The 24,566-nt window shown below is 37.2% G+C and overlaps 1 protein-coding gene across 9 annotated transcripts in view; it reads right to left on the bottom strand.

Annotated features, from left to right (window-relative positions):
• The window catches only part of dlgap2b (discs, large (Drosophila) homolog-associated protein 2b), a 112,101-nt gene that overhangs the window by 14,605 nt on the left and 72,930 nt on the right, over positions 1–24,566 (bottom strand). For 4 of the 9 annotated variants that reach the window (XM_084952075.1, XM_084952078.1, XM_084952081.1 and 1 more), the window contains 4 exons: positions 22,799–22,952; positions 20,467–20,686; positions 12,361–12,405; positions 7,791–7,847 (listed from right to left, as the gene is read on the bottom strand). In XM_084952075.1, the coding sequence (XP_084808201.1) occupies positions 7,791–7,847; positions 12,361–12,405; positions 20,467–20,686; positions 22,799–22,952 (476 nt within the window). Of the gene's footprint in view, positions 1–7,790; positions 7,848–12,360; positions 12,406–12,785; positions 17,412–20,466; positions 20,760–22,798; positions 22,953–24,566 lie in introns of those variants that run through there. The other 5 variants (XM_084952077.1, XM_084952079.1, XM_084952076.1 and 2 more) reach the window with 4 other exon arrangements.

Here is a 24,566-nt window from a genome sequence, read left to right as displayed (position 1 = left end):
TAGTCTTGGCAGAAAAAGCATAGTTCAATTGAGTTAAATATATATAATATCCTCTTTCAAGTATGATCTCCATGGTAAATGTAGATACTATCGATTTGTTTGCATATATACATTTTACATTTTATTAATCGGATGCTCTGGTTTTTGTTTTAGTAATACAATTCAAGTAGAAATGCTATGAAACTCCCTACAGCTACCTACTTTAGCCTGACTGGATCTATTAAATTTTGAAATCTTGCTTTAATTATATATTGCTATATACATACCAGAGAGTAATCATGTTCCTTAATTTTATAATGGCATCTATCTGCAAAACCCTAGTTAATTAAAGCCTAAATCCAAAGGTTGCTCCATAAATTAAGCTTGAGTTTAATGGGCACTCGAAACTGGTATTTTTTTTTACCACCAAACAAAGCCCTAAATGAACCGCTGACTAGATTAAGACTGAGAAAATCACAGCTTGAATAATTATAAGCTATATCGAGAAAAAGCCATTGTGCCCCATTTGAAACATCATTCATTCACCTCTGCGGCGCTTTTGATGCACTTTGAACATCTCCCACTCAGGCACACATAGAAAAATATGCTAGTCTTCAGTAGCATACTGCAGGAATTTCACAGCAAGCTTCAGATGTTGACTCTACACTGACATAGAAAGGTGCAGACTGTTTCTAACATAGCAAAAACACAATCAACTTTTGATTGCAGGTAATTACATGCAATATGTAATAAAAAGCCACACTGAAACCTGTTCAACCAAACCTAGTCACAGATTTGACTTCCTTCCAACTGGAGTTCTGTAAGACACAGCAGGTGAGTACCAAAATATAAAGAGCACAGTGACTCAGACAGCATGCAACTCAAAGCTTTCTATTTTTGCATCCTGGATTTGTTTGACTTACTGAAAGAGGCTGAAAATGTCACAGATTGCTCGGTACCAGAAACAAGCTGAATGATACAAATGTCTGAATGTCTCTACTCTACTGTCTGTATTTGTTTACTGGCACAATTATCTCGCCAATGTATCATTTTCAAGTCAGTTCGTTAATTAGATTTTTAAATAAAATATTAAAGATGCTCATTGGCTGTTTATTTTTGAAGATTTCTTTTTAATCCAACAACTGAACATAACACTACATTAGAAGGAAGTTAAATAAATATAAAGTACAGATCGTTTACACAGTAGCCTTTAATAGTAAGACTATGAACTTAAATAGATCAACAGTCTTCACTAATGTCATCTATAATATCTATTATTACCAGCTATACCAAGTCAAATGTTTAATTCTTATTTTCCTCACGATATTTTCAAAGATATGTGAAGCAAATCCCATTTTATTTCTTGTACATCAATCCTAAATGTATGTATTTATATATATGGGGCTACTACAGGTAACTTTTTGGTAAATCACTTGGGACACTGTTTGAAACATCAGCTCTTCCACATTTTTTCATGTGAGCAGTGTTTAAGTCAACTGGGCCAATTATTTAGCAAAAATGGGCCACTCATACAGTGGTTCAAATCCACTGAACGGCTACCCTGCAGTACCCCTGAGCAAGGTACTGTCCCTACACACTGCTCCCCGGGCGCCCAATGGTTGCCTACTGCTTCACTGAGTGAATGGGTTAAATGCAGAGAGGAATTTCCTCAAGGGGATCAATAAAGTATACTTTCTTTCTTCTATACTGCAAAGTAGACATTTCCAATGAAACAAACTGACTTAAGACTGAATCTTGAGATCAGTTTGATTGTATAATGTAAAAATGTAACATTGCATTTAAATGTAATCAAAAGGATGAATAAATAAGTAATGCATAAACAAATAATGTAACAATCACCTCGTCATCACCTCTTCATTATCAGCTCCTGGTGGAGGGATCCACCATGAAAAGATTCATAACAGCAAAACCCCAGTAAACATGGAAATTTAAAGAGGCTAACAAAGGCAAAGTGGGTAAAGCTAAAGCTAGCCACAGCTAAGAGCCAGTAAACAAGCTAGCAGCCTTGATAGCAGTGAAAGGAACAAGGAAAATTATGGAGATGAGGGAAAAAGGGAAAATGTTGGATGTTGTGCTGGAATTATAAACTGCAAAAATCATGTAAGTGTCTGACATTTATTTTGTCATATAAATCCACTGCATCTGCTTTTGGTTAGTAAGCTAAAACTTGTTATTTTCTACATTTTTAGTGAAGTATGGTTTAGTCACTCCTTTTGGAGTTCAAATTAAATTGATTAACTACATTGCTAGTTGAGGTCAGCTACCATAACTGCCTTCTTTTATTTGTTACAGCTGTTGTGTACAGACTAGGGTGAAGAATCAGCGGCTAACTCACAACACAATTAGCTCTCTGGTTTGTTCCTCACACCATGTTTCCTTCTGTTTCTTCAGCTGTATTGCAACTTCATTTCAGTTTAACTGTATTCATTTTTGGAATAATTTACATTAAAAAGAAAGCATACAGTCTTGTAAGAGAGAGTCTGCCTGTCTATAACAGAAAATATTTGCATCAATAACCTAGCACAAAAGCAAGCAATACTACTGTATATGTTGAATAATGTTCATTTTCCCAACCCTATTACAGACCTACTAAAGACAAAAAATGCTAATGCATTGAGGAAGTTGTTAGAATAAATCTGCATTTTTGTTTGTGTTACAGTCTCTAAATGCAAAAGTACATTTAAAGTTATCAAAGCTGTTAATGTTGCCCAATGGTGGTCTTCACCGAGTCTCCAACATTCTTGTAAGAGTAGGAATGACCACTGTGTTGTTATTGAATAACCAAATAACTGAGCAATCATATAATTTCCTGCAGATGTAATGACTGCACACCCACAACAGTGTAATGAAAAAGAAATTAGCCTGTAAGTTGAGTCAGCACTACACAGCTGTGCTGCAGTTCATTCATGTACATCATGATTGTCTGAATGAACTGACATTTGGAAACAGATTTGTTGCCCTCACATTTACAGTTATGCACTGGACAAAATTATTGAATAATTTGCTTAGGTTAACGTTGTTTAGTGAAGACATTTAATTTGCTGACTCTACTTACACTGTCACCACTTAAAAGGGTTCTGAGAGTATTGTCCTACTTCAGTGTGGGGAGGGGGAATCACAACATATTGCTGTAACACCTACTGGACACCAGATGTCCCCAATGTAGACTGTACTGTACTTTCCATGTTTTCCATCTGTTAGTCTGGAAATTTTATGAATGAAATTTTACGTGTGTCTCTGACATGTACTGTATGTATGTTTTATGAATTTCCTTATTTTAGTAATATCATTATAAGAGTTGTTTTTCAGTTGGAATATCTGTGAGAGGCATTCACCTGTGAAGCATAACGCTATAGCCCTGTAAAACCCACTGACAAGTGCTTATTTTTTTCACCTGCAGTCATGTGAAAAAAAGGTTTTCACAGGAATCTAGCAGTTCTGTGAAAAATGAAGTACATCCCATGATTCAATAACTTTTACAGTCATCTTCAACATCAATTACTTGAAATAATAATTTTCTGTATGATTTCATCAGTCTCTCACAATGTTGTGGAGGACTTTCGGCCCACTTTTCTTAACAATGTTGCTTCAATTCATTGAGGTTTGTGTGGATTTGATTATACTCAGCTCTCTTTATGCTCAGCATTTCTATCAGGTTGAGGTCTGAATTTTGACCTGGTCATTGCAACACCTTGATTGTTTTCCTAATTGTCCTGTAGTATGAGTCATGGCCACATATTTCCCTCGAGGATACTTACATACAGAATATAGAGGAGTTTATGGTCAACTTAGTGACTGCAAGGTGCCAAGGCAAAACAAGCCTAAATTATTACTACTCCACCACCATAATTGACAGTTGGTATGAGGTTTGTGTGCTCATATGCTGTTTTTGCCAAATGTGGCATATTATGACCAAACATCTGTCCGAAGGACATTGCCCCAGAAGTCCTGTGGATTGTCCAGATCCACGCTGCCATGTTCTTTTTAGAGAGACAGGGTTTTATTCTCCAACTCGAGATGTAGCATTGTGTTTTTCTGAGCTCTACCCAGTTTGAACTTTGGGTGAATTTACTGGGATGATCATTCCCAGATTGTGGCTTTGCCTTAACACACAGCACAATGCTTTACACCAGCAAACTGCCAAAATTTACAACTGGTCACACCTGCTGATGGTCAATAATCAAATGCATTCAAATAGCAGCACCTAACTGCTACTTACCCTCTTAATTACTATGGACAGAGTAAGGGTGGATGTAGTTTTTCATAAGACTTCATAGACCCTGTAAAATCTCTCATTTCACAGGACTGTATGTACTGAACTGAACTGACAATTTGAATTCAGAATAAGAATACATTTACAAGTGAAGTCACTCTATTAACAGTCAAACAGTCCCGCCCACCTGGCCCCCTTAGAATGAGCTGATAACAAGCAATTAATTTAGTATATTTAATGAAGCCCTGAAAATCTTTACCTGAATACTATAAAATGCTACCTTAAAGTACTACATTAAGGTAGCATTTTATGGTATGCCTACATTAATTTACAGTTTGCAGTTAGTGTCTACATGAACTGCAATCAAGTCGATTTGATATCCATCTAAAGGCAAACTATTTTTGTTCATGGCACTATTTTCTTTAATCAGATTTGACCATTATTATTATGCAGTTTTTCATTTCAACACTAGAAACACACCAATTCCATGTCTGTGACATGGAGTAACAGTAAAAAACATTGGCATTCTGGATGTTTTATCTGTTTTCTTATAATTTCACTGTGAAAACTACAAAAAGTGCATTTTGGGTAAACTCCCAAGGACCATATCACCCTGCAGGATATGCGACTTCTTAAACAAAATATAGCAAATTCTACTTTTTATACATATACTTTGACACCAGGCTCATCCTTCATACTCATCCCCTTGCAGTGAATACATCTGTGTTTTATGTTGTTGTTAACAGTTTTGTCACATCAATCAAGGAATTACAGATCCTGAAGAGGTTAATCAAAGTCCTTCCAATCACAAGCACACAAAAGCATAAACCTACAGATCCTTTTTGTTTTGCAGTTAGTCGATTTTATATAGCACAAATGCCATTTAGCTTAATACTGGGTCTAGATACTTCTTTCTGCTCTTAATCTGTAAGAACAGGAACCCTCCTTGTGCAGACACTGCCACAACAAAAGACATTTATAATAGCGTGGTGATTTGACAAGTTAGGTAACTGCAGTAGAGTTTCTGGATCTAATCTCTGGTTAAAGTGGGGAGTCATTGTGTACTATGACAAAATGTGACAGCGCTGAATATAAAACACCTCTGCAGAAGTCTTATCTTTTCTTACACAAGCATACTATTCAACAGAGTTAGAACAATCTCAACTCCTTCAGTAACATATACCAAAGTTCTTTGTTTAATTCACTTGTTCACTGTAACACAGCAGTTTGGGTTGGAACCATGGAGGAAACTGTAAAATTATGCTGTGACTTTTCCAGAACAGTTATGAATTTGGTGTGACTCATCAACAGGCTGGAAGGAACAACCTCGAGCTCTAAGGAAGAGGAGGGTGGAAATCTGAGGCTGGCACTGACAGAGAAGCCTCAATAATCAGTGTGGCTCTGCATTCACAAGTCTTGTCACATTTTTTTTATGTACTACAGGAAGTCAGAGTTTTAGTTTTTCTCAACTTAATCTTATCCTCTGTCCCACGCAGTAATACTGAGAACCAGTAGGAGTCCTTGAACACAATAAATCCCCTACCTAGAGGCAGTGACAGTGGGTTTCTCTTCTAAATACTCAGCTTTTGTTAAAAATTTGGCTAATATAGTCCAGGGAAGTATCATGTCTTTTGTTTAGTCAGTTGTGCCTGGCTGTGTTTGAATTTGATTGTTTGGCTCAGCACTGCTGCACTGGGCACTTCAGAAAATAAACCCACACGCTGTAGGTGCAGCCAAGACTAAATAGACCTGAGTGCCATGGCATAAAATTGTGTTGCTCCTCTGCTTAAATGTACAACATTCGTAGTATTACAAATAAACAGTGAGGACCCAGGTAGCTTTTCCATTCAGAACAGGAATTTTGACACATCAACAGCAAAGATTTGTCTCTGCATTTAACCACAAACAAACCACTGTAGCCTACATATCATCACCACAATCTCTATAGTTACTTTCTATTGCCTTTTCTAAATTCTTCATCTGCACTGGAGAATTAACGGTGTGCATGACGTAGCTCCTCAGATTGCTTGAGGTGCAGTGTTACAAAAACTGTTCCCCTAATTAATTGATTGGTCAGTCGGGAAATTAATTTATAACAGCTTTGACGTGCAATTAATTAAATAAGTTGCAAATGAATCAGAAAGGACCGACATATTTGAATTCTAGATTCAAAGTAGTGATCATAAGCATAACCTATACAATACTACACACCTGATTATTGATAATTAACAATTTAAATAAGTAACAAATTCAGGCCTGAACAAAATATTACAATTAGGTATACTTTTAATACAAAATTAGGAATGCGTTTGTTAGGTTATTTAATACAATATAATGGAAATATTTGTTTTCGATCATGGTCCATGCCAACAGTTTTTTGAATGTTAAAAATCATGGATAGGAACTGATTATTTATTCATTTACTTCAAGGCTGACTGGGGTTATTTTTCATTGTTAGCACTCATGAAATGTAGGTCTGAAAAGTGAATCAATCCCTAACCTCTGAAACCTCTGCTACTATCATGACATTTACAAGGTTGCAGACCAGAGTGCAATACTACAAAGTGAGATTAATGGGTTGGAGATAATCAGATTTCCCTGTGTCCTGAAAGTATCTCTATTTTTTGGTAAATTCAAGCTGAACACACAACCTGGTCGAAGCAGGTTATGTTCAGGGTTTTGATTTAAAATCATCTTAGGCTACCACGTTCTAATCATTTAAAAAATATATATATTATATTTGGAGCCCTTTTTTGTGCCATATTGATTCTGCGCTGGGAAATATGTTTGTCCAAGCTGTACCTTACTAACATCACAAATGAAGCGCAGCCAGTTTAAAGTTTCATGGCTCTAATGTGTCACTTTAACATTAAAAATAAACTGGCCACCCCCAAAATTTGCTGCCTCCCTCCCAGCGCCCCCCGCGGCAAGACTGTCCTGTGTTGGTAATGATTTTAATAAATGTGAGCACAAGAGAGGAAGACACCCTACAAAGAGTTTCAACATGAACTTGTGCTTTATTCCTACGTATACAATTTTTGTCATTATGTCCCTGACGATTTCCCGTTGTTACCCCTACTGCTGCGTCCGGTGCTACCCCAATATTTTTAGTGGCCCCCATATGGCCACCCCTGTGAAAAAATTCTGGAGGCGCCCTTGCCGTGATTAAGAGGGTATGGCAGCTCTAACCATGTCTGGTCTTATAAAACAGGCAAGTTTAGCAGATGCAGGCTCAGCAGCACTTTCAGATTAGCATCTGTGAGAGTGAAGCAGCTGTTTTGCCAACACTCCACTTTTTTTTTTCATTCATATTTTAAACCTCCTGTGGATGTTGACAGTTGTCTGTGTCTCACACTGCTCAACCCTTTTGATGATGTACTGCTGTGTTTCTCAGCCTGTTTCAGATACCTGGTCCTCACCTGATTTTCCTTTTTTTTTTTTTTTTTTTTTTTTTTTTTAGCAAAAATGACATCACCCCTTTGCTTTGCCCATAGATTTATGGCTGCGACTGAAATGCATGTCTGCAAAAATAAGTGCTAGTATGGAGGGAAAGAAGAGTATGGAGATGGACTGGTACCTGGAGGTGGCTGAGCACGATCCACGCTGCAGGAAGTAGGGAGACGAAACTGAATCCCTGTAAGGAACAAGCAACACTGGTTAGGCAGAAAAGATGCAGGGTAGGAACACAGTAATGCTCAACAGTAAATCATCTTGCCATATATATATATATATATATATATATATATATATATATATACCTACCATAACAGACTAAGAATTATTGAAAATTGTTTACAGGATATATTGTCTTAGTTTATGCAATCCTTAATTCAATCGTTTACAGGTGATAAGAGAGAGAAACACAGGTATGCTCAGTTTACATCAGTGCTTTTGTTTTTCCCAATAGATCTAAATGCATTTGTTTTGCAATCATTTCTTATGAGTAATTTACATTAACAGTCCTGCTGTGATGAACTTAACGCTTCACATTATAAAGAAAACACATTTAAATGCTCATATTTGCTCAACTCTAAGACACTGACTGTGTTTCTGTCTCAAAATCCAGACGTTCTAATGACACTGGCACAACTTAAACACAGTTTAATGGGCAATGCTCATAGGCAGTATTCCTTTGAGGAGTCAAAACCTTGTGTCTGATAACAAGGCTTTTATTGTCAGAGAAGAGTGAGAGTATATTAGGATAGACTTTGTTCTGTTCCATCTGCCAATATTTTATAAAAACATCTTTGTACATTTTAAAATGAAAAAAGAATGGCAAACGATGATCTGCCGAGGCTAAACAAAAAGCCATTAAGCTATATTTATTTTAGTAAAATTAGGCTGAAAAACTTTCAAAGAGTCAATAAATATCTAGGCTATTAGGAATTTTGCCCATCAGTGTTGCCTGAATATCCTAACCATTTCTCAGGATCTCGTGATCTGTCAGTACTTATCAGGTCTGCGTTAACTTTTAAGTCAGTAGGCAAGTCATTAATGCATAAAAACATTCACTGTAACATGCATTATCTAAATCTCTACCTTTTCATATTACACATACTTAGAAGACACACAGAGCATAAATCATCACCATAAATATGAATAAGCAAGCCATATTAAAAAATCCAGGATGCAGTCAAATATTTTTGGATTATTTCAGTTAATGGTTTTCATATTATTTGATATTGAAGTAGTTCTTTCTGTAAGGTCAGCAAATTGAAATCAGACTGCTGAATTAGCCAATCCAGACTATTTACTTACACTACCAAAATGATGTTTAGACAGTAAGGAAGTAAGATGAGATGTGCTGAGACAGCCAGACAAAGAACATGTTTAGACTAAAAAGTAAAGCAGTCTCCTATTCTCATTCTTAATGTGAAGACTGCCTTTGACTGATGTAGTAAAAAGCATTGCATGTTGTATTTCAGCATATGGATCTTTTTGAAGTTTCACTTTTGGCATTTTTAAAATTTCACACGAAATGGTTACGATCACCCTATGACCAAATGCGTTTCTGTTTGTATTTGATCTCATGAGTTTTAGTCACACTTTACATGAAGTGCAAGTACATGGGCACACATAAAAAACACTTATCACTACTTTACAATTACAATTAAATTAAAACATTTGAAATTAGCATATTTTGCATATGTGGTTCAGATTCCCAATTGATTATATCGGCACAATTAGGGAAAATAAAAGAGAAACCTTTTGTACTTACATGGACTTTATGTAAAGTGCAACCCAATACTATTCCATAACAATAATTTTGGTGCAAAAAATATAACAGACCTCCACTCTCGTGCTTTTCAGCCAGACCTCTCAAACCTTTTGCTTCTTTGTGTTCAACACTTAAATTTCAGAAAAACCGTTGGGAAAAGTTCTGACAGTGTCTCCGCTCCGTCCGACTCCCGCCATTTGTGCCAGAGGCTGTTCTTGCCATAGTTGTGGACTCAGACTGGCAAAGAGGCTGGTAAGATGCTGTTCTTACTCAGATCAGGGTTGTGGGTTAATGATATGCAATGACTGACGAGCTGTGTACATGAGCATGGGGGCTGCGGATGTAACAAAATGAAGGTGAAATCTTCCGTGTTGCTGTGTTTTATTTAACTCTAGCTATAGAGAGAGTTAATGTCTAGTTTCACTTCAGTTTGACAAGGATAATGATAAAAATGGAACTTTGGTGTTTCTGTTATCTGAGTAATTTTGTTGCAATCAAAAAGATTTCCTAAGAAATTAGAGACAAGCGCATACTTTATATGGAAAACTAGCAAAAAGTATTTTCTGTTTTACATAACAGCATACATATAGCATGTAGTATACAACTTTTTTTTCCTATTCAGGCCCTATACTCTGTCCTGTGTTTAAACCTGAATATGGCACTGGTGTTTTGAAAAGATGAAGTGGATTGATTGGTAAATGGATGACTGAATGGATGATTTGACGTAGGACAACTAGTTATACCTGACGGTGTGTAGAGGTCAATTGCAGATGATTCTATTGGGTTTACAAAATGTTTAAATTTAAATTTGTGTAGCCCTTTCTTTTACAATAAAACAAACATGTTGTTCATTGCCACATACATATATACATACAGTGGTGATGCCCCCATGGATGCAAGGTGGATTAACCTTGTATGTATGAGTATTTCAGAACAAACCAATACAAATCAATGGCCTAAACTAGCACTTTTTTCAGTGTAATAACCCCCCCGGCTGTTATAACCAAAGTAAAGTTACTTGTACACTGTAAGCTCAAAGGTGTTGTCAAAAACAAAGACCAACATGATAAAAATTAGAAAAGGGTTTCCTGAGATTAGGTTAGTATATTTTGAGTGTGCAAAGATAACATGCTGGACTCATGTTGGGAATTCAATAGCACTCCATCTAAAACGTAAGTAGGCCTATCCTGGACGCTGTACTACGAAGCAAGATAAACATACTCAGGGTATGTTAGCTGGCTTCACTTACCCTAACATCAGTAAAAAGGTCAATAAGTTGACCCAGGGTTTATCAGTCTAGCTACAATTGTATATATGACCAGTGATAAACATGGCTAGGTAAACTGGCAGCAGAACAACAGACTTTTCAAAAGAAGATAACACTATTATTGGAAAAATATGAAGAGGTTAAATACACAAATAGATCTAAAGTAACAAAGTTATTGCAGACAAATGACCAGTATGAGAGTCCAATTGGCTATATCAATATAGGTTATCTATCTGAACCCAATAAGGAAAGTCTGCAAATATGCATTTTTTCAGCTGCAGCCCTGATGAGGTTCAACTATAGGAGTAAAGGCTTGACATTATGCAATTCAAGCATAGGCTTAGACTATATACAGTATTAATTCTGTTATAATAAATCCATGAGTCCAAAAATGCACCCTGTTATCGGATTGCATATTAATGCTTATAGAACAAAAGCTTTAAAAAAAGAAAATAATTTGACCCAAATCGGAAAAAGCAAGGAATAAAGTTCCTTGGTTATTGGTTAGTGGTGACTTCATAGCTTTTAATCTGTAATCTTAAACAGAACCTGCTCCAGAGCATCTTAGGTCTGCAGAATTAGTTACCATGGGGATATACCCCTAACTTTATAATAGCAGAAACCCAGGGTTAACTCAGAAGCTACCTGGATAAGTCCAAATCCTGCTTTGTAGTACAGGCCTGTGGTTTATCAAAAGATTTGTTTCACAGAAACTGAGAAGTAACTATAGGATATGACTGTTAGTGGGCTAACATGTTCTAGGTTTGCTACAGTATATCTAGTCATCTCACTACGAACAGAGAGTTTAAGATTCCTCACAAGTTAATTTATCTACTGAGAGCCCCCGATTACAAGTTTAACATCATTTGTAGCCTGCTTGAAAAAAATCCACTTTTTGGTATATTTAAAAATAAACATATCAGTGTCCAAAATACCCAAATCTTCTACCATGATGTGAGACGGTAGAATGCTATAAAATACCATTTACACCACCCCATTTAAAATGAAAATAGTGTCTATCTTTCCCTTAAAACTAATCCTAAAGCAACTGCTAAAAACAAGTGACTTTACTACACATTAACAAAGGTATATTAAGCATTGATTTGTGGTGGTTTGTAGAAGAAAGCTGTTATGCTGGTCAGAACCTGCCTTAAACACAGTGTGTGCTGATTTTACTCCCCTCGGTTTTCATAAAGAAAAATATATACAATGGTTAAAGCAAGAGGGTGAATCACTGCTAAAACTAATGAATTTAAACAGAACTGTAATATTAAAAGAAATGAACAAAAAATTAATTATGGTCTTTGTTAAAAGGCTTCATGCACATCTCAGTTAAATTAGGAGGCAGTTGTGCAGAAAAGATTTTAAAAGTATGATATTGTTCAAAATTGCCAGTGGTTAACACTAGGCCAACATGTGGGTATTTTTTGTTATATGACAAACTTTTTTTCTTTTTTGAAAAAGATCCAGAACTGCTATAAAATCTTAATATAAAATTGAACTCAATTTTGAAACAGATGAAAACAATGAAATGTATTATACATACTTATACATGATGGCATATTTAACTTATGATATCTCATTTTTATCAAGTGAAAATGTTAATGACAGACAAAATGTATGAAAAACATACAAAAAAGATAGAATAAAGCGGTTCCCTACCAGACCTACCGTACTCTCTACGCCCCCCAGCTAAGCTACGGAGGCCTAAAATGGGGGAAACGACAAAAAAGGAAAACAAACAAACAAACAAAAACAAAAAAGGTGATAGCTTAGTAGAAAAGCAAGACATATTGAGAGGGTCAAAGTAAAAGACACTGTGCCAGGCTTGTGTTGTGTATTTGCAGTGTGTTGAAGAGTATAGATTTTGGACACAAAAAAATGCTATCAGTGCCGTAAGGTCAGTCGCATCTTTGAACGCCACTGTAAAGCTATGATCCCTATTTTTCCATTTTGAATTATCATAAACATCATAAACATTTCAATCCATTGTTTTATATCAATTTATGAAAAATACATAAGGCCAATAAAAGTTTGAAATAAATAATCACAAGAAACACCACAATAAGCAAAAATAAAAGAGGAAAAAACGTATCACACAGTTTTCATTCATTTAACAAAATCAGCATAAGCTAACAAGTGCAGGCTAAACTATCATTTAAAAAGAATGCATTCTTTTTTTTTTTTTTTTTAATTTGACAAAATCTTATTCACTTAACAATGCAGTCTGAGATCCCTGAAAATTAGCTTGTTTTCTCCAAGACACCATAAATAAATGCAGGAAGAGAACACAGGGATAGAAAAAGATTTATATTGAAGCAGTGTTACAGGTTCAGGTGAGATCAGATTCCATCCAAAAACCCCTGTCCCATTAACTGGACTTCACAGAGTTGGCACAGTTGTTGCATCATATCTCTGGATGACAAGGAAATGTAAACAAAAACTAATGGCAAAATTGACTACATATTGAAACATATTAGATACTGTAGACAGAATTTCTTACAAATAGTTATATATTTCATTACAGAAAATATGGTTGCATGATAAAAAATAATTGCAAATACCCTTTGTCTATTTCATCTTCGGTCTGTTTTTTTTAATATGTATATCCTTCACATATATGATTTGAAAATATTATTTAGATCTGTATTTTTGCTACATTTCAACTTGCTTCAAGGGAAGGGTAATATCTTTGAGCAAAGTAATAAAATGAAAATGAATGACTGGATTAAACTGATATTTAAAAAAATTGGTGCATTCCCTGGCATCAATCAGTCATGAGTTTGCAGTTTAGTTGTATATAGATCAAGAAGAATGTTAAGCATTTGTACAGCATTTCCAAATATATTATTGGAGGCCTATTTTCTAATTTGGCTGTATTTGGTAAAATTGTTATATGATTATTCAGTTTTTTGTATGCAGTGTCACAAAACATGTAGATGCTACTACATAGCTGGAATCTCATCCCCCCCCCCAAAAAAAATCGTAGATTCTTAGGTACATACAGGCTAAATTAGTAGAAATATGGATGAAACAACTTTTTTGCAGCCAACACTTAAGGAAACCTTAGCGTTGCCCATGGCTCATGCAGAAATAAGAACGTTTTTTTTCCAAAGAGTCACCAATATTTTCTGAAAATGTGATTCCATTTCCGAAATTGATGACTGGCATGAAGGCTCAACATAAACGTTCATATCTAAAACTGTTAAAATGTAGCTACATACAACAGGAAACAAAGGACTTGCATAGAATGAATGAACGCAGATTGGAGACGTCACGATTGGCCAGTCTTCAGCACCTTTAAATTAGTTTACATTCCCCAAACAATGGGAAACAATGTAAGAGAATGCCACTGCAGTCCCCTCTTAAGCATTCAAAAAGCAGAATTATGAACACAAGCCTATCCAAATGTTTTTCATATTTGTACATGTATCTATATATATATATATATATATATATATATATATATATATATATATATACTTCATACTAAAATGATTATAGGCTAAATGTTGTCACAGTCATAAGCCTTTCACTGTAATCTTTTATGATTTTATGATTTAATTATGCTAACCCAACCTGTAATGGTCTGTAATGAAAATTTCAATGTCTTATGTTTAGGTTAAAGCTAAATTAAATAAGTTACAATGTTTTACAATGTATAATCAGTATTGCAAATAGTAGACAATCATAGCAATACACTTGAGCTTATCCGTATATGTCCTTATAAAACCACAACTTTGGACTTGTTGTCAAACATCCCCATCTACAGATTGAAATTTAGTCAGGTGTTTGAGCTCAGGTTTAACAGCTTGCTGAAACAGGTGTAGGATACTCCTACAACAGAAACTCAAAAGGAAATGTCTGCCTTCCTCCTTTTGTGGCTTCAACATTAATTCTGATTCACCTTTGTTACAGCCTTTGTACAACTGTCAGCTTATCAAAATGCCGCTTTATTCTGTGAATATTGTTTTTTTGGGTCGTGCAAAACAGGAAGAAGAACCACTCTCTTTATAAATTGAGAGATGATGCCTCTTCTTTATTTAAAGTCCTTGCTGAAGGTTCACATTTCAGTCGGGGTTTGATACATATAGGCTTCCTGTGGTCCTGTGCTGTAGTCCAAAGATAAGTCCTGTCAAACTTGTTTGCTGTTGGACTCTTTTTCCACACCTTTCAATATTAACTTTGGTATGCCTTGCAGGTATAATGTGACAATGGAGGGGATGAGGGCAATATCAGTGGCTAATGAGCAACTATTATTTTATAAGTAAGAGGCAGAATGAGCAGTTAGCCAAATAAAGCAGATGATTCTGGGCTCCCACCCATTAGGGCTTGACAGGAGCCCAGCTAAGCCATCACTAGTGAGGCGGTGTTAGTACATTCAGTGGCACTATACTGCACCTCTGGGGACATATCGAAGAGGTAGAGGCCCTCAGTGGCTCTGATTGTCTACTTACAGGGACCAGTGTTTCTCTGTTATAGTGATGAACAGCCTCAGCATTTTATCACTGGAGAAATATGATAGGATTTAGATCAAATATATGTTTTTTTAGAGCTAAAATAAAATAAATGTGACTAGTTAAGACATTTTTCATAACAGTTGAAGAACATTCACTTAAAACAACAGGTGAAACACTGTTATGAACTTCTGACTTCATCATGATGTGCAAAAAACAGTGGGGTGATGAACAGGATGAAACAAATAAAGATGGACATTGAAGACTGGTAAACGTGTGTTTGGTTTAGAAACCCAGTTACTACTTTAACCCCTCTCGGCGCTTTCAGAACACAGTATGTTTGTAACTGCAAACAGTACAAGTATTGAATATAAGTTTCTCTATTTACAAAATGATACATTTATATACATATACAGAGTTTCAACATAAATGCAGTTTGTGCAGGAATGAGTTGAAGCCAGTACATTCAAACTTGATAATTTCTGTGAATTCCCCTTTACTGTTTTACGCTTTGCTGGCTGTTTGACTTCGTAGTCAATCAGAATAATTTATCGTAAACAATTCTGGTCAGGGACTAGGTCCTCAGAGCCTTGAGACAGTGCAATCCATACAGTGTTCCAGAGAATAGGACTTTTAAACAATTTATGAGGGTTATGACAGATTGTTTTCACCACTACCTGCTGTTTCCTAAACTACTGTTTGATCTTTATGCTGCGTGGTTCATCAGTTCACCACTGAAAATATGCTCATATGTTGGAAATTAAAAAGAAAAATGCCCATTTCAACTGGAACTGGCTACAAAATGGAAGAAGGCAATGGCAAAGGAATGCTTTGATCACGATAACTGAAACATAAATTATATATCAATATATCCTTAAATAATGTATTCATCTTTAATGCATTCATTAAAAAACTAGGGTTTATAAAGTTATTCACAGTATTTTTTCAGGTGCTTAAGAGAATGTTTCTACATGAAGAGAAACTGGAATGAACATGAGCTATTCAAATTCATGTGCAGAAACAGACTGAGATATGTGTCACCTCACATTGGCTGATAGTTGAGTTATATTGTTGAATATCCCTCAAATTTCCAATCATGATTACTTAAATTGGCTTTTTTGAGTATTTAAGACAGCGGAGGGAAGATGATGCTGCACTCGTTGGCACTTGAGGATCTGAATATCAGTCACATTCTCCCTCAGATTATGATGTCACCTCATTCTGGTGTGAAACAAAATAATTACTTTGTTCGATGGCTAAGCAAGACACTTGTTAAAAGATTGCTTGAACAATAGTGAAACCTGTTCAAGAGATGACAGACTCTGTGTCTGCATAGCGTAAAGGGACATCTAATAACAGCATGGTTCTGCTCCCCTTTTCTGAATTTTCAGGTTTTCAGCCCGTTTTCCTTATTTCATTTTCCAATTACATGTATGTATGGCTAAAATGACATAGACAGGTATGACATGGGCCCACTGGTGTACTTCCTGCTCCACAGTTCTAGACTGGCGCTTCTATGACCACCTGTGTGGCCAGTTGTGTCTGGCTGCTTATGAGCCTTTTGCTTTTTGTTGATCTCCCATGGGAAATCCTCTATTGGAAGTGGGCTGGCGGGGCTGCCTGACCCCTCTGGCGTGCTTTCAGGAGTTCCCTCTATAATCTCAATTCGAGGTGGGTCCATCAAATCCATGATACTGAACGGTGCTGGCTCGGGTTGGCACATCACTGACTTGTCCTCTGTGTTTTGTCGTACAGACCAGCTTGAGCCTGCTTGAATTCCTATGGAAACTCTGTCATCTGTTTGTGTGGTGCTGTCGCTGCAGGGCTCCCGGCACAAAGTCCACATATTGTAGCACTGAGTAAAGTTGAAGAAGTTGCTGTTGAAAGTTTTTAATTCCCCACAGACATCTCTGCGCAGCTCTGCTAGTTCGTAGCGCATTGCAGAGATTTCATCCTTCCACTGCATGTTGAAGGCAGCGACCATGTTAGCAGACTCCTTAAAGGCCTGAATGGCCTGAGGAACCGGTTGCTCAGAGGTGGCTATTGGTGAGGCGGTAGGGACCCTGTATGAAGGTGGAGGTGCCGGTGGGATCGAGATGGCTGTTACCGTGGAGCTAGTACTGTGCTGGCTGCGTGCAGCAGCAGTTTCTCTCTCTAGTCTCTCGAGCTCCACATAGGCAGAGGAGCTAGCACCATCATCATCCTCGATCATGTCATCATTTAGTAAGGATGTTCCATCCAATACATCATATCCCTCTGGAAGAAAAATGTGAATATGCAAACAGAAGGACATTCAGGGTGAAAAGAACAGCTGGAGTGGGATTTGACTGGGATTCTGATCTACAGTATAACACATATCTATGGAAAACATACAGTATGTGAGTGGAAAGTTCCAAAGATGTACAAGCTCTGATCTATTGATTTCCCATTTGGTTTGACAGATTTAACGTTAAGTAACGCATCTGCACCCACCACAAGCATTAGAAATGTGCACGGCTAAGTTGTAGGTGAATATCGGTCAGCCAAAACCTGCTTAAAAATGCACCTTTACTGAAATATGCTTTTCAGTTCTTTTACTCCACAAAGGCAACGATTATGACCTAACTCACATACTGCAGGCTTTTCACAATGTTTTTACACTGCCTTCTCAGTCATCTCAAGGCTTCTTTCCATCTTTTCACTGCACAGCACAACAAAGAGTGGAATTAAACATGAAATACATCAATCATTATCAAATCATAGATTCATTTTTTTTTTCTGAGAACCCTTTCTCAAACCATGTCAAATGTTTCTGACTTACTTAAAATTTGTGCAATTTTGTGCAAAAGAAAAGATGCAAAGGGAGTAGAAGAATCACAAGAAGCAGATATGAACCCTATTGAACATATCAGGTCCAAGGTGGCTGATTTAGACCATGTGAAATATTCAAACCCGGTGAGGGCTGCACCAGGGAGAGGCTGCAATCCCACAGTCCAAGACAGTTGACAAAATCACTGCCAAGAGTTAGACTCTGCCACAAGTGGCCTTTTGAAAAGAAGCCAGATTTTCATGAAAGAAAAAAAAAAAAGTTCACACATGTACAACAGGTAGATGCTGCGCTCACAAATGATTGGAGACAGTGGCAATGCGATAACATTCACTGCTATTTTATGCTGAAGCATGAAAACATTCTGAAGAGTCTGGGCAGAACATACCGCATACATTTACACTTACAATGTGGTCTAAGAACACTTAAAATAGAGACGTGGTAAACAACTCACAAAAGCCAGCATCACATTCATCACTGTAATCAATATTCAGCGTTACCAGTGCTCTAAAAATAAATCAACATGTCTGAGGTTTTATGAGTTGTTTGACACCATGTTTGCTACTTGGGATAACATAAGGCGATATTTCTACCAACTACATATAAACTTTATCTGCTATTTTTACTGAGAAGGCAGTGCAAAAACACACATATACATAGATATATGTATGCGTGTCAACATTAAAATACCTGCAACAATCATCACTGATGCCTCCAGTTGTTCTTTCCCCTTGGTTATCCTTCAAGAGATGGATGGTCAAATGGAGAGGGGTTTGCTGTTCGTCTGCCCTACGGAGCACCATGGGGTCCCTTCCCCACTCAAGGGCCCACTAGCCTCAGGGTTTGGGTCATAAGTTGCTTACAGTTTAATAATAATAGTAATAATCTAGTACTGCAGACTAACATAAAAACAGGATTCCATGAATAAGCGATTCTCTCTTATTTTATTTTTATTTTATGGCCACTATTCACGCATAATTATAGTGCATCCCAAAAACAAGTAATATTTACAGTACGGGTTGTATGGGAGGTGACAGTACTGTATATTTTATCAGCATCCAGGGAGTCCTTTCTCTGAGCTGCTACAGTCTTATATTGCATGTTGTAATCGATGCATTATGCTAATCTTGGTAATACAATTTCAGAACATAATGTACAGTCAACTGCTTGTTTTCGCCCATGTTGAGCTGACAGATTTGGAGCAGAGTTAAATGAATAGCGTTAAGCAAATAAGACGGTGGGATTGGAGAACACTCCTTTGTCCTCAGTACTTCTGTCACATCGTAGAAATCGTAGATGGAAACCCAATTGAGAATGAAAGGATAAAAAACAAAAACAAAAGTCCAGATTCAACAAGAAAACAAAGGCAACAAAATGAATAAAACTGCAAATGTCTCCAATATTAAATTGACAGAAAAGTGCACAAAAACAGTAAAAATCCAGGTAATCCATAATATTAAAAAAAATGCATGTAATTAGAGAAAAAAAAATGTTTCAATAGGGTTCATAGCTTTACTCTTGCAGGCAAACACCAAATACACTCAGTGAGGGAGTTACCGCAAAGACTGTGCTTGCACAAAGAACCTGAAATGCTAAATAAAGGGACATATTGTTTGAACTGTGTCACAAAAAACCTTGAAATTATTGCATTTTTACATTGACATATCATTCATTGGGACATTTGTTAGCATTAACTCGAGTTTCATGCAACACAGTACAACAATACTGTTAGTAAAGTTTTTTTCTTTCAAACTCTAACATGTGTAGTGTAGTTTCTTTGTGCAACCAGCATGTAGGTGTGCATATGTACTAGCTGCTAAATCTTGTTGACTTACCTTAAATTGTTTGTTTGTTTGTTTTTTACATTTTTTTATTTTATGTAGCCAATTGCAAGGTCCGTTACAAAGTTTGTGCTAATGGGGGAGTGCAGGTGAATGCTTTGTCCAGTGTGTCCTCTCAAAACAAGTATATCAGTGACCTACTGCTCCCCTGCCCCCTGGCCCATTTTGTTTTTCACCCCTCCCTAAGTAACTCACACGCTTTTCATAACACATAAATAACACCACACTTTAGCATGCTTTGGTTCGGGCCTGTTCCTTTTAGGCATGCCATGTAATGTGGCTGTGCTGTGTTATTATACTGTGTACTATGGCCATGTGTTGCCGTCTTAATGTTTAAAATGTAGCTCTCCCACCCCTATCCTAGATTAAAGCTCGGCAACACCACAACTGACCAATCAGAAGCTTAGCTAATGATGCATGACTCATGCAACGTAACACACAAGCAGGTCCATCTAAACAACTGGGAGTATGCAGTGGCAAAAAAACAAACACACGTACACCATAGCTTCCAAAGAAAATAACTGGAATCATTCAGCCCGGCATCTCTGAAGCTCAAGGGTTCCCCACTGTACATATTTAGGTATGTCAAGTTTGTGCGCATGTATAGGATATATGAAGATATGTAATCTAAGCCCTCTCTTATTCAGGGGGGGGATTGTTTTACCTGTTGTGGATCTGAGAGTTGAAGTGACAGTGGAGGATGTCATTGAAGGCAAGCAGTCGTCATCTTGGGAATAACCAGCCTGAATTGCACGGAGGTAACTGTGGCTTCGAGTGCGGAACGAACCAGGCAGGTCCAAGGCCTCCATGGCCTGGGATTCTACTTCACTAAAAACGGACTCGCAAACTGACTCAAACTGGCCATTGATCTCAGTCTCACTCACCTGAGAGACAAAAACAGGAATAGCAGTCCTTAATTTTTCCTCTTCCTTTCTCTTTCTCACTTTGATTCTTCCCCTTTGCACAGCAAATATGAAGGAGTGTTAGCATAAGGAAACGCCGCTGTCAGTTTCGACCTTAAACTGAATAAATGTCAGATCAAATGGGGAAAAAAAAATTCAGATGACAACAAAAAAACAATAAGAAAAATAGCCAGTTTGAGTTATAAAGCAATAAATTGATCACAAAAGACGTTCTATACAGTATACTGAATGCTAACAGATGGAAGATATCTCATAAGTCGTGGAAGTGCGTAGAAGTACAATAAACTGCTCTGTGTAACAAGATTCATTTGTTAATGTCAAAATCGTGTACTCATCAAAGGGAAATGTTATTTTATAGCTAAGTGCTGAACGTGTCTCTGTAGTGTAGTAGTTAAAGCATTTGCCTAACCACCAATAGATCCCCAGTTTAATCCTACGAGGAGACACAAATCCCTTTGGGGCTGCGTCAGGAAGGACATCTGGCACGAAAACTCTGCCAAATCAAACATGTGGAGTTTACCTGTTGTGGAAACTCCTTGTGAATGAGGGAAGAGCTAAAACTAGCTTCTTTTTTTAGTGATACAAATTGTGTTGGCTGCATACTTTTGTTTATATTTGAATTATTTAACACTTTTTGTAAATGTTAATATACTATTGAGATAATATTACCTTTTCATTATTACTTTAGCCTTTACTATTTAAAAATGGGAATTATTTGCTATTAATTAGACCTTTTCCAGTAATGGAAAACTAGGTGTTAGCACGTAAGGGTGTAAACTGATTTTCCAACCTGTGTTTTAGCCAAAATCTCTCCTCATTGTTACTCCATATATGTATTGAAGGTCCAATGGTGGATGTGTCTCAGATCTTGCAGCAATAACCACATCTTAAGCCACCATGGAGGTCCAAACGGACTTAATTCATCCAAATGTATAGATTCATAGAAGAAGAAGGTATTTGAATTTGTATTTATTTGAATGATGATGTTGGTTCAAAATGTGTATTTATTTCATCTCCAGGCCTACACTAGTACTGTAGTACATTGCTCGAGGGTGACAAAAAAGCCCTGTCAACCAAAACAAACGAGTTGGCATGCTAAAACAACACTAGGCTCATTAACTGTGTATCAGTAGCCTGTTCCAGATATCAAGATGCAAACTTGCTGATGTGACACTGATGTCCTAATTTAATAATTATGTGTAATTTCACTTTTTTTTTATGAGCAGATAACACTTCAGAAACAAACTGTAAACCATGTTGGACTGTGCCTGGAATTGATTTAGACATAAGCTTTCAGATAAATCATCTGTACCCAAACAGTAAAAGCAATAAGTTATTCCAATTTCGTTTGACTGATATAGCCAAGGCTTTGTCTACAACAGGGATGTCAAACTCGCTTTACATTGTGGGCCACACAAAGCCCACTTTGAACTTAATTGGGCCAGACCAGTGAAATGCCCCTTTCTGTCAGTGTAAAGAGATTTAACAACACATTTAATCCCTGAGGTATCTTAATATTAGATAAAGAAGTCTAATTCAACAGCATGTGTCTTTTTGTACATAATAAAGAAAATGTGCTGTAGTTAATGAAAGAAATCACAGGAAAAATTCTAGTAGTTAATTTCCCAGACTTCCCTGTAAATATAAAACAGAAGTTTCATGTTAACTCACTATAGACCCATTAGTCTACAGTAAATAGTAGATAGCAAATGTAATTTTATTTTTTTATCTACAACTTATTGACTTTAGTGTGGTATTAATGACCATGTGGGAGGTCTTAATTGTAGTAGTAACACTTATGAAAGTACAGTGAAAAGTCCATAATTCAAGCCCTCCTTCATATTTTCCAAAGACATCTAGTAGGCCGGATTGGAGTCTTTGCCCAGCTGATTCTGGCTCCTGGGCCTTATGTTTGACACCCCTGCTCTGTAATCTAATAATCAGGGGACCTCCCTTGAGTGCTTAGTGCCTCTGTGCTGTCCTCAGCACAGTGCTACTACATACAAACTGATATAAGCTCTCAGTGATGTGTCCAGGTGTTGCCTCTGTGTGATGCATGTGTTTGAGACTCACCTGGCTGACGCAGCTAGCCTGACTGAGGGTGCTGACGGCGCGCATGTAGCTCTGGTTGCGAGAGCGGAAGGGCGGGGGATGAAAGGTGGCGGGGTCCAGCGTGACACTAGGGTGGGGCTGTATATCTCTTGTGGTTTGCAAGTGGTAGCCCTGGCTGAACAAGGACAGGGGGCAGGGACAGACACGATTTCACAGTTCAAAAGCCACAAAGGTAACATCTGGAACACACTGTAGTTTATAAATCCGCTGGTTAGCATCTGTTGGCACGGCCTTATTTGTGATTAAATGAAAATGAACTTCTACATGATACCCTCTCACTTCTACATGATACCCCCTCACCCCTCTCATTTTTAAATATCCTCTAGTTCCATGATACAACACTAGTTCATTCATCCCAAAATCATAGAGAGCATGCATAGCTAGGCTGTGGCTCTTATTAGGGAAACAGTGACAGCATGGAGTTACAGTAAGAGATTATTACATTCTCCACCAGAGGATAAACAAAACATAAGAGCTGTTTTGTATGTGGACAAAAGCAAAAGTGATCAGTTCCCCACTGAGATGATGGTAACAAAATTAGCACTCAGTGGCAGTAGAGATGACGGATTCACGACAGCTCCCTAGCTTCAAGAATTTGGCTGCGTTTGAAAGTCACAGTGCCTGAAAACAAACAGTCACAGAGAACAATAAATTGGGGGGAAAAAGCTGTGTTTCAGCTTAGGTAGAGCAATGACATCACGAATACGCCAATTAAAAAACACTCTGTATGTTGTTCTGGTTTAGCATGAAAAAGATACACATGGTCACCATTTACCAGCGAGAGATCATTAGGAAATCATTAAATGGAGGTGGTAAGATCCTGAGAAGCGAAATCTATCTGTTCTAAAACAGCCAACTGATGTACACTGTGCTTTAAAAAGTAACATCACCCAAATCATCTGGATAATTAATCTCAATTTGTCCAGTGCAGAACCTTTTGCAACATGTTATTTGTATGTTAACCCTGATTAGAATAATTATCAACAAAATACTATCTACCACATTTATATTAATGAGTAGATCACATTAGAGTGAAAGTGAATGGTAAAATTGTCAATAATTAAGGTTTGTTGTAATTGTAAAGGCAACACAATAGTGCAGGAGGGTCTTGGGTTTGGCTCCACAGGTCAACTGGGGCCTTTCTATGTGGAGATTGCATCCTCTCCCTTTGTCAAAGTCTTTCTAGGATCAAAACACAGACATATATACTCCACACTTTGCTGGGTTACAGAACAAACCCGTCACTTCCCCCAAGGCTTTTCATCAAGCAGTGTTAACTTTAACGTATGCCCTTCCATGTGTCACCTCTCCTGCATTTGAACCGGCTCTCTTTCTTTCTTCTTTTGACAGAATTGTCAGCAATAGCGTGATGCGGCGATGCAGTGTTTGTGTATGGTATATCAAAAATTTATATCAAACTCAAAACCAGTTGGTGCCACAGCAATCTCCAGAGCACGGCTGCAGCTGACCCATGAAACAGTTGTAGAAATACAGTGCTTGGCAGGCAATGCCTAAGACCAAAAAAGAGCCAACCACAGCAACCATACAACCCAACAAAGGTACTATTGTTTTCCAAAGTAACTTCACTTGAAATCACCTGACTGTTCAATTGAGTCATATCTCTCAGGGACAGCTAAACAAAAAGCAGCATTAACAAACAGCAATTTTACTTTGACAGCATGTAGGCAGAGCAGTGAGACTGTTTATTTATATAGACGACTCTGAATGT

The sequence above is a fragment of the Perissodus microlepis genome, chromosome 15, assembly GCF_051167445.1.
Source record: "Perissodus microlepis isolate ML-2025 ecotype Zambia chromosome 15, ASM5116744v1, whole genome shotgun sequence".
Taxonomy (NCBI): domain Eukaryota; kingdom Metazoa; phylum Chordata; class Actinopteri; order Cichliformes; family Cichlidae; genus Perissodus; species Perissodus microlepis.
The sequence above is the reverse complement of the archived record's forward strand: the minus strand, read 5'-3'. Positions and strand labels throughout refer to the sequence as shown.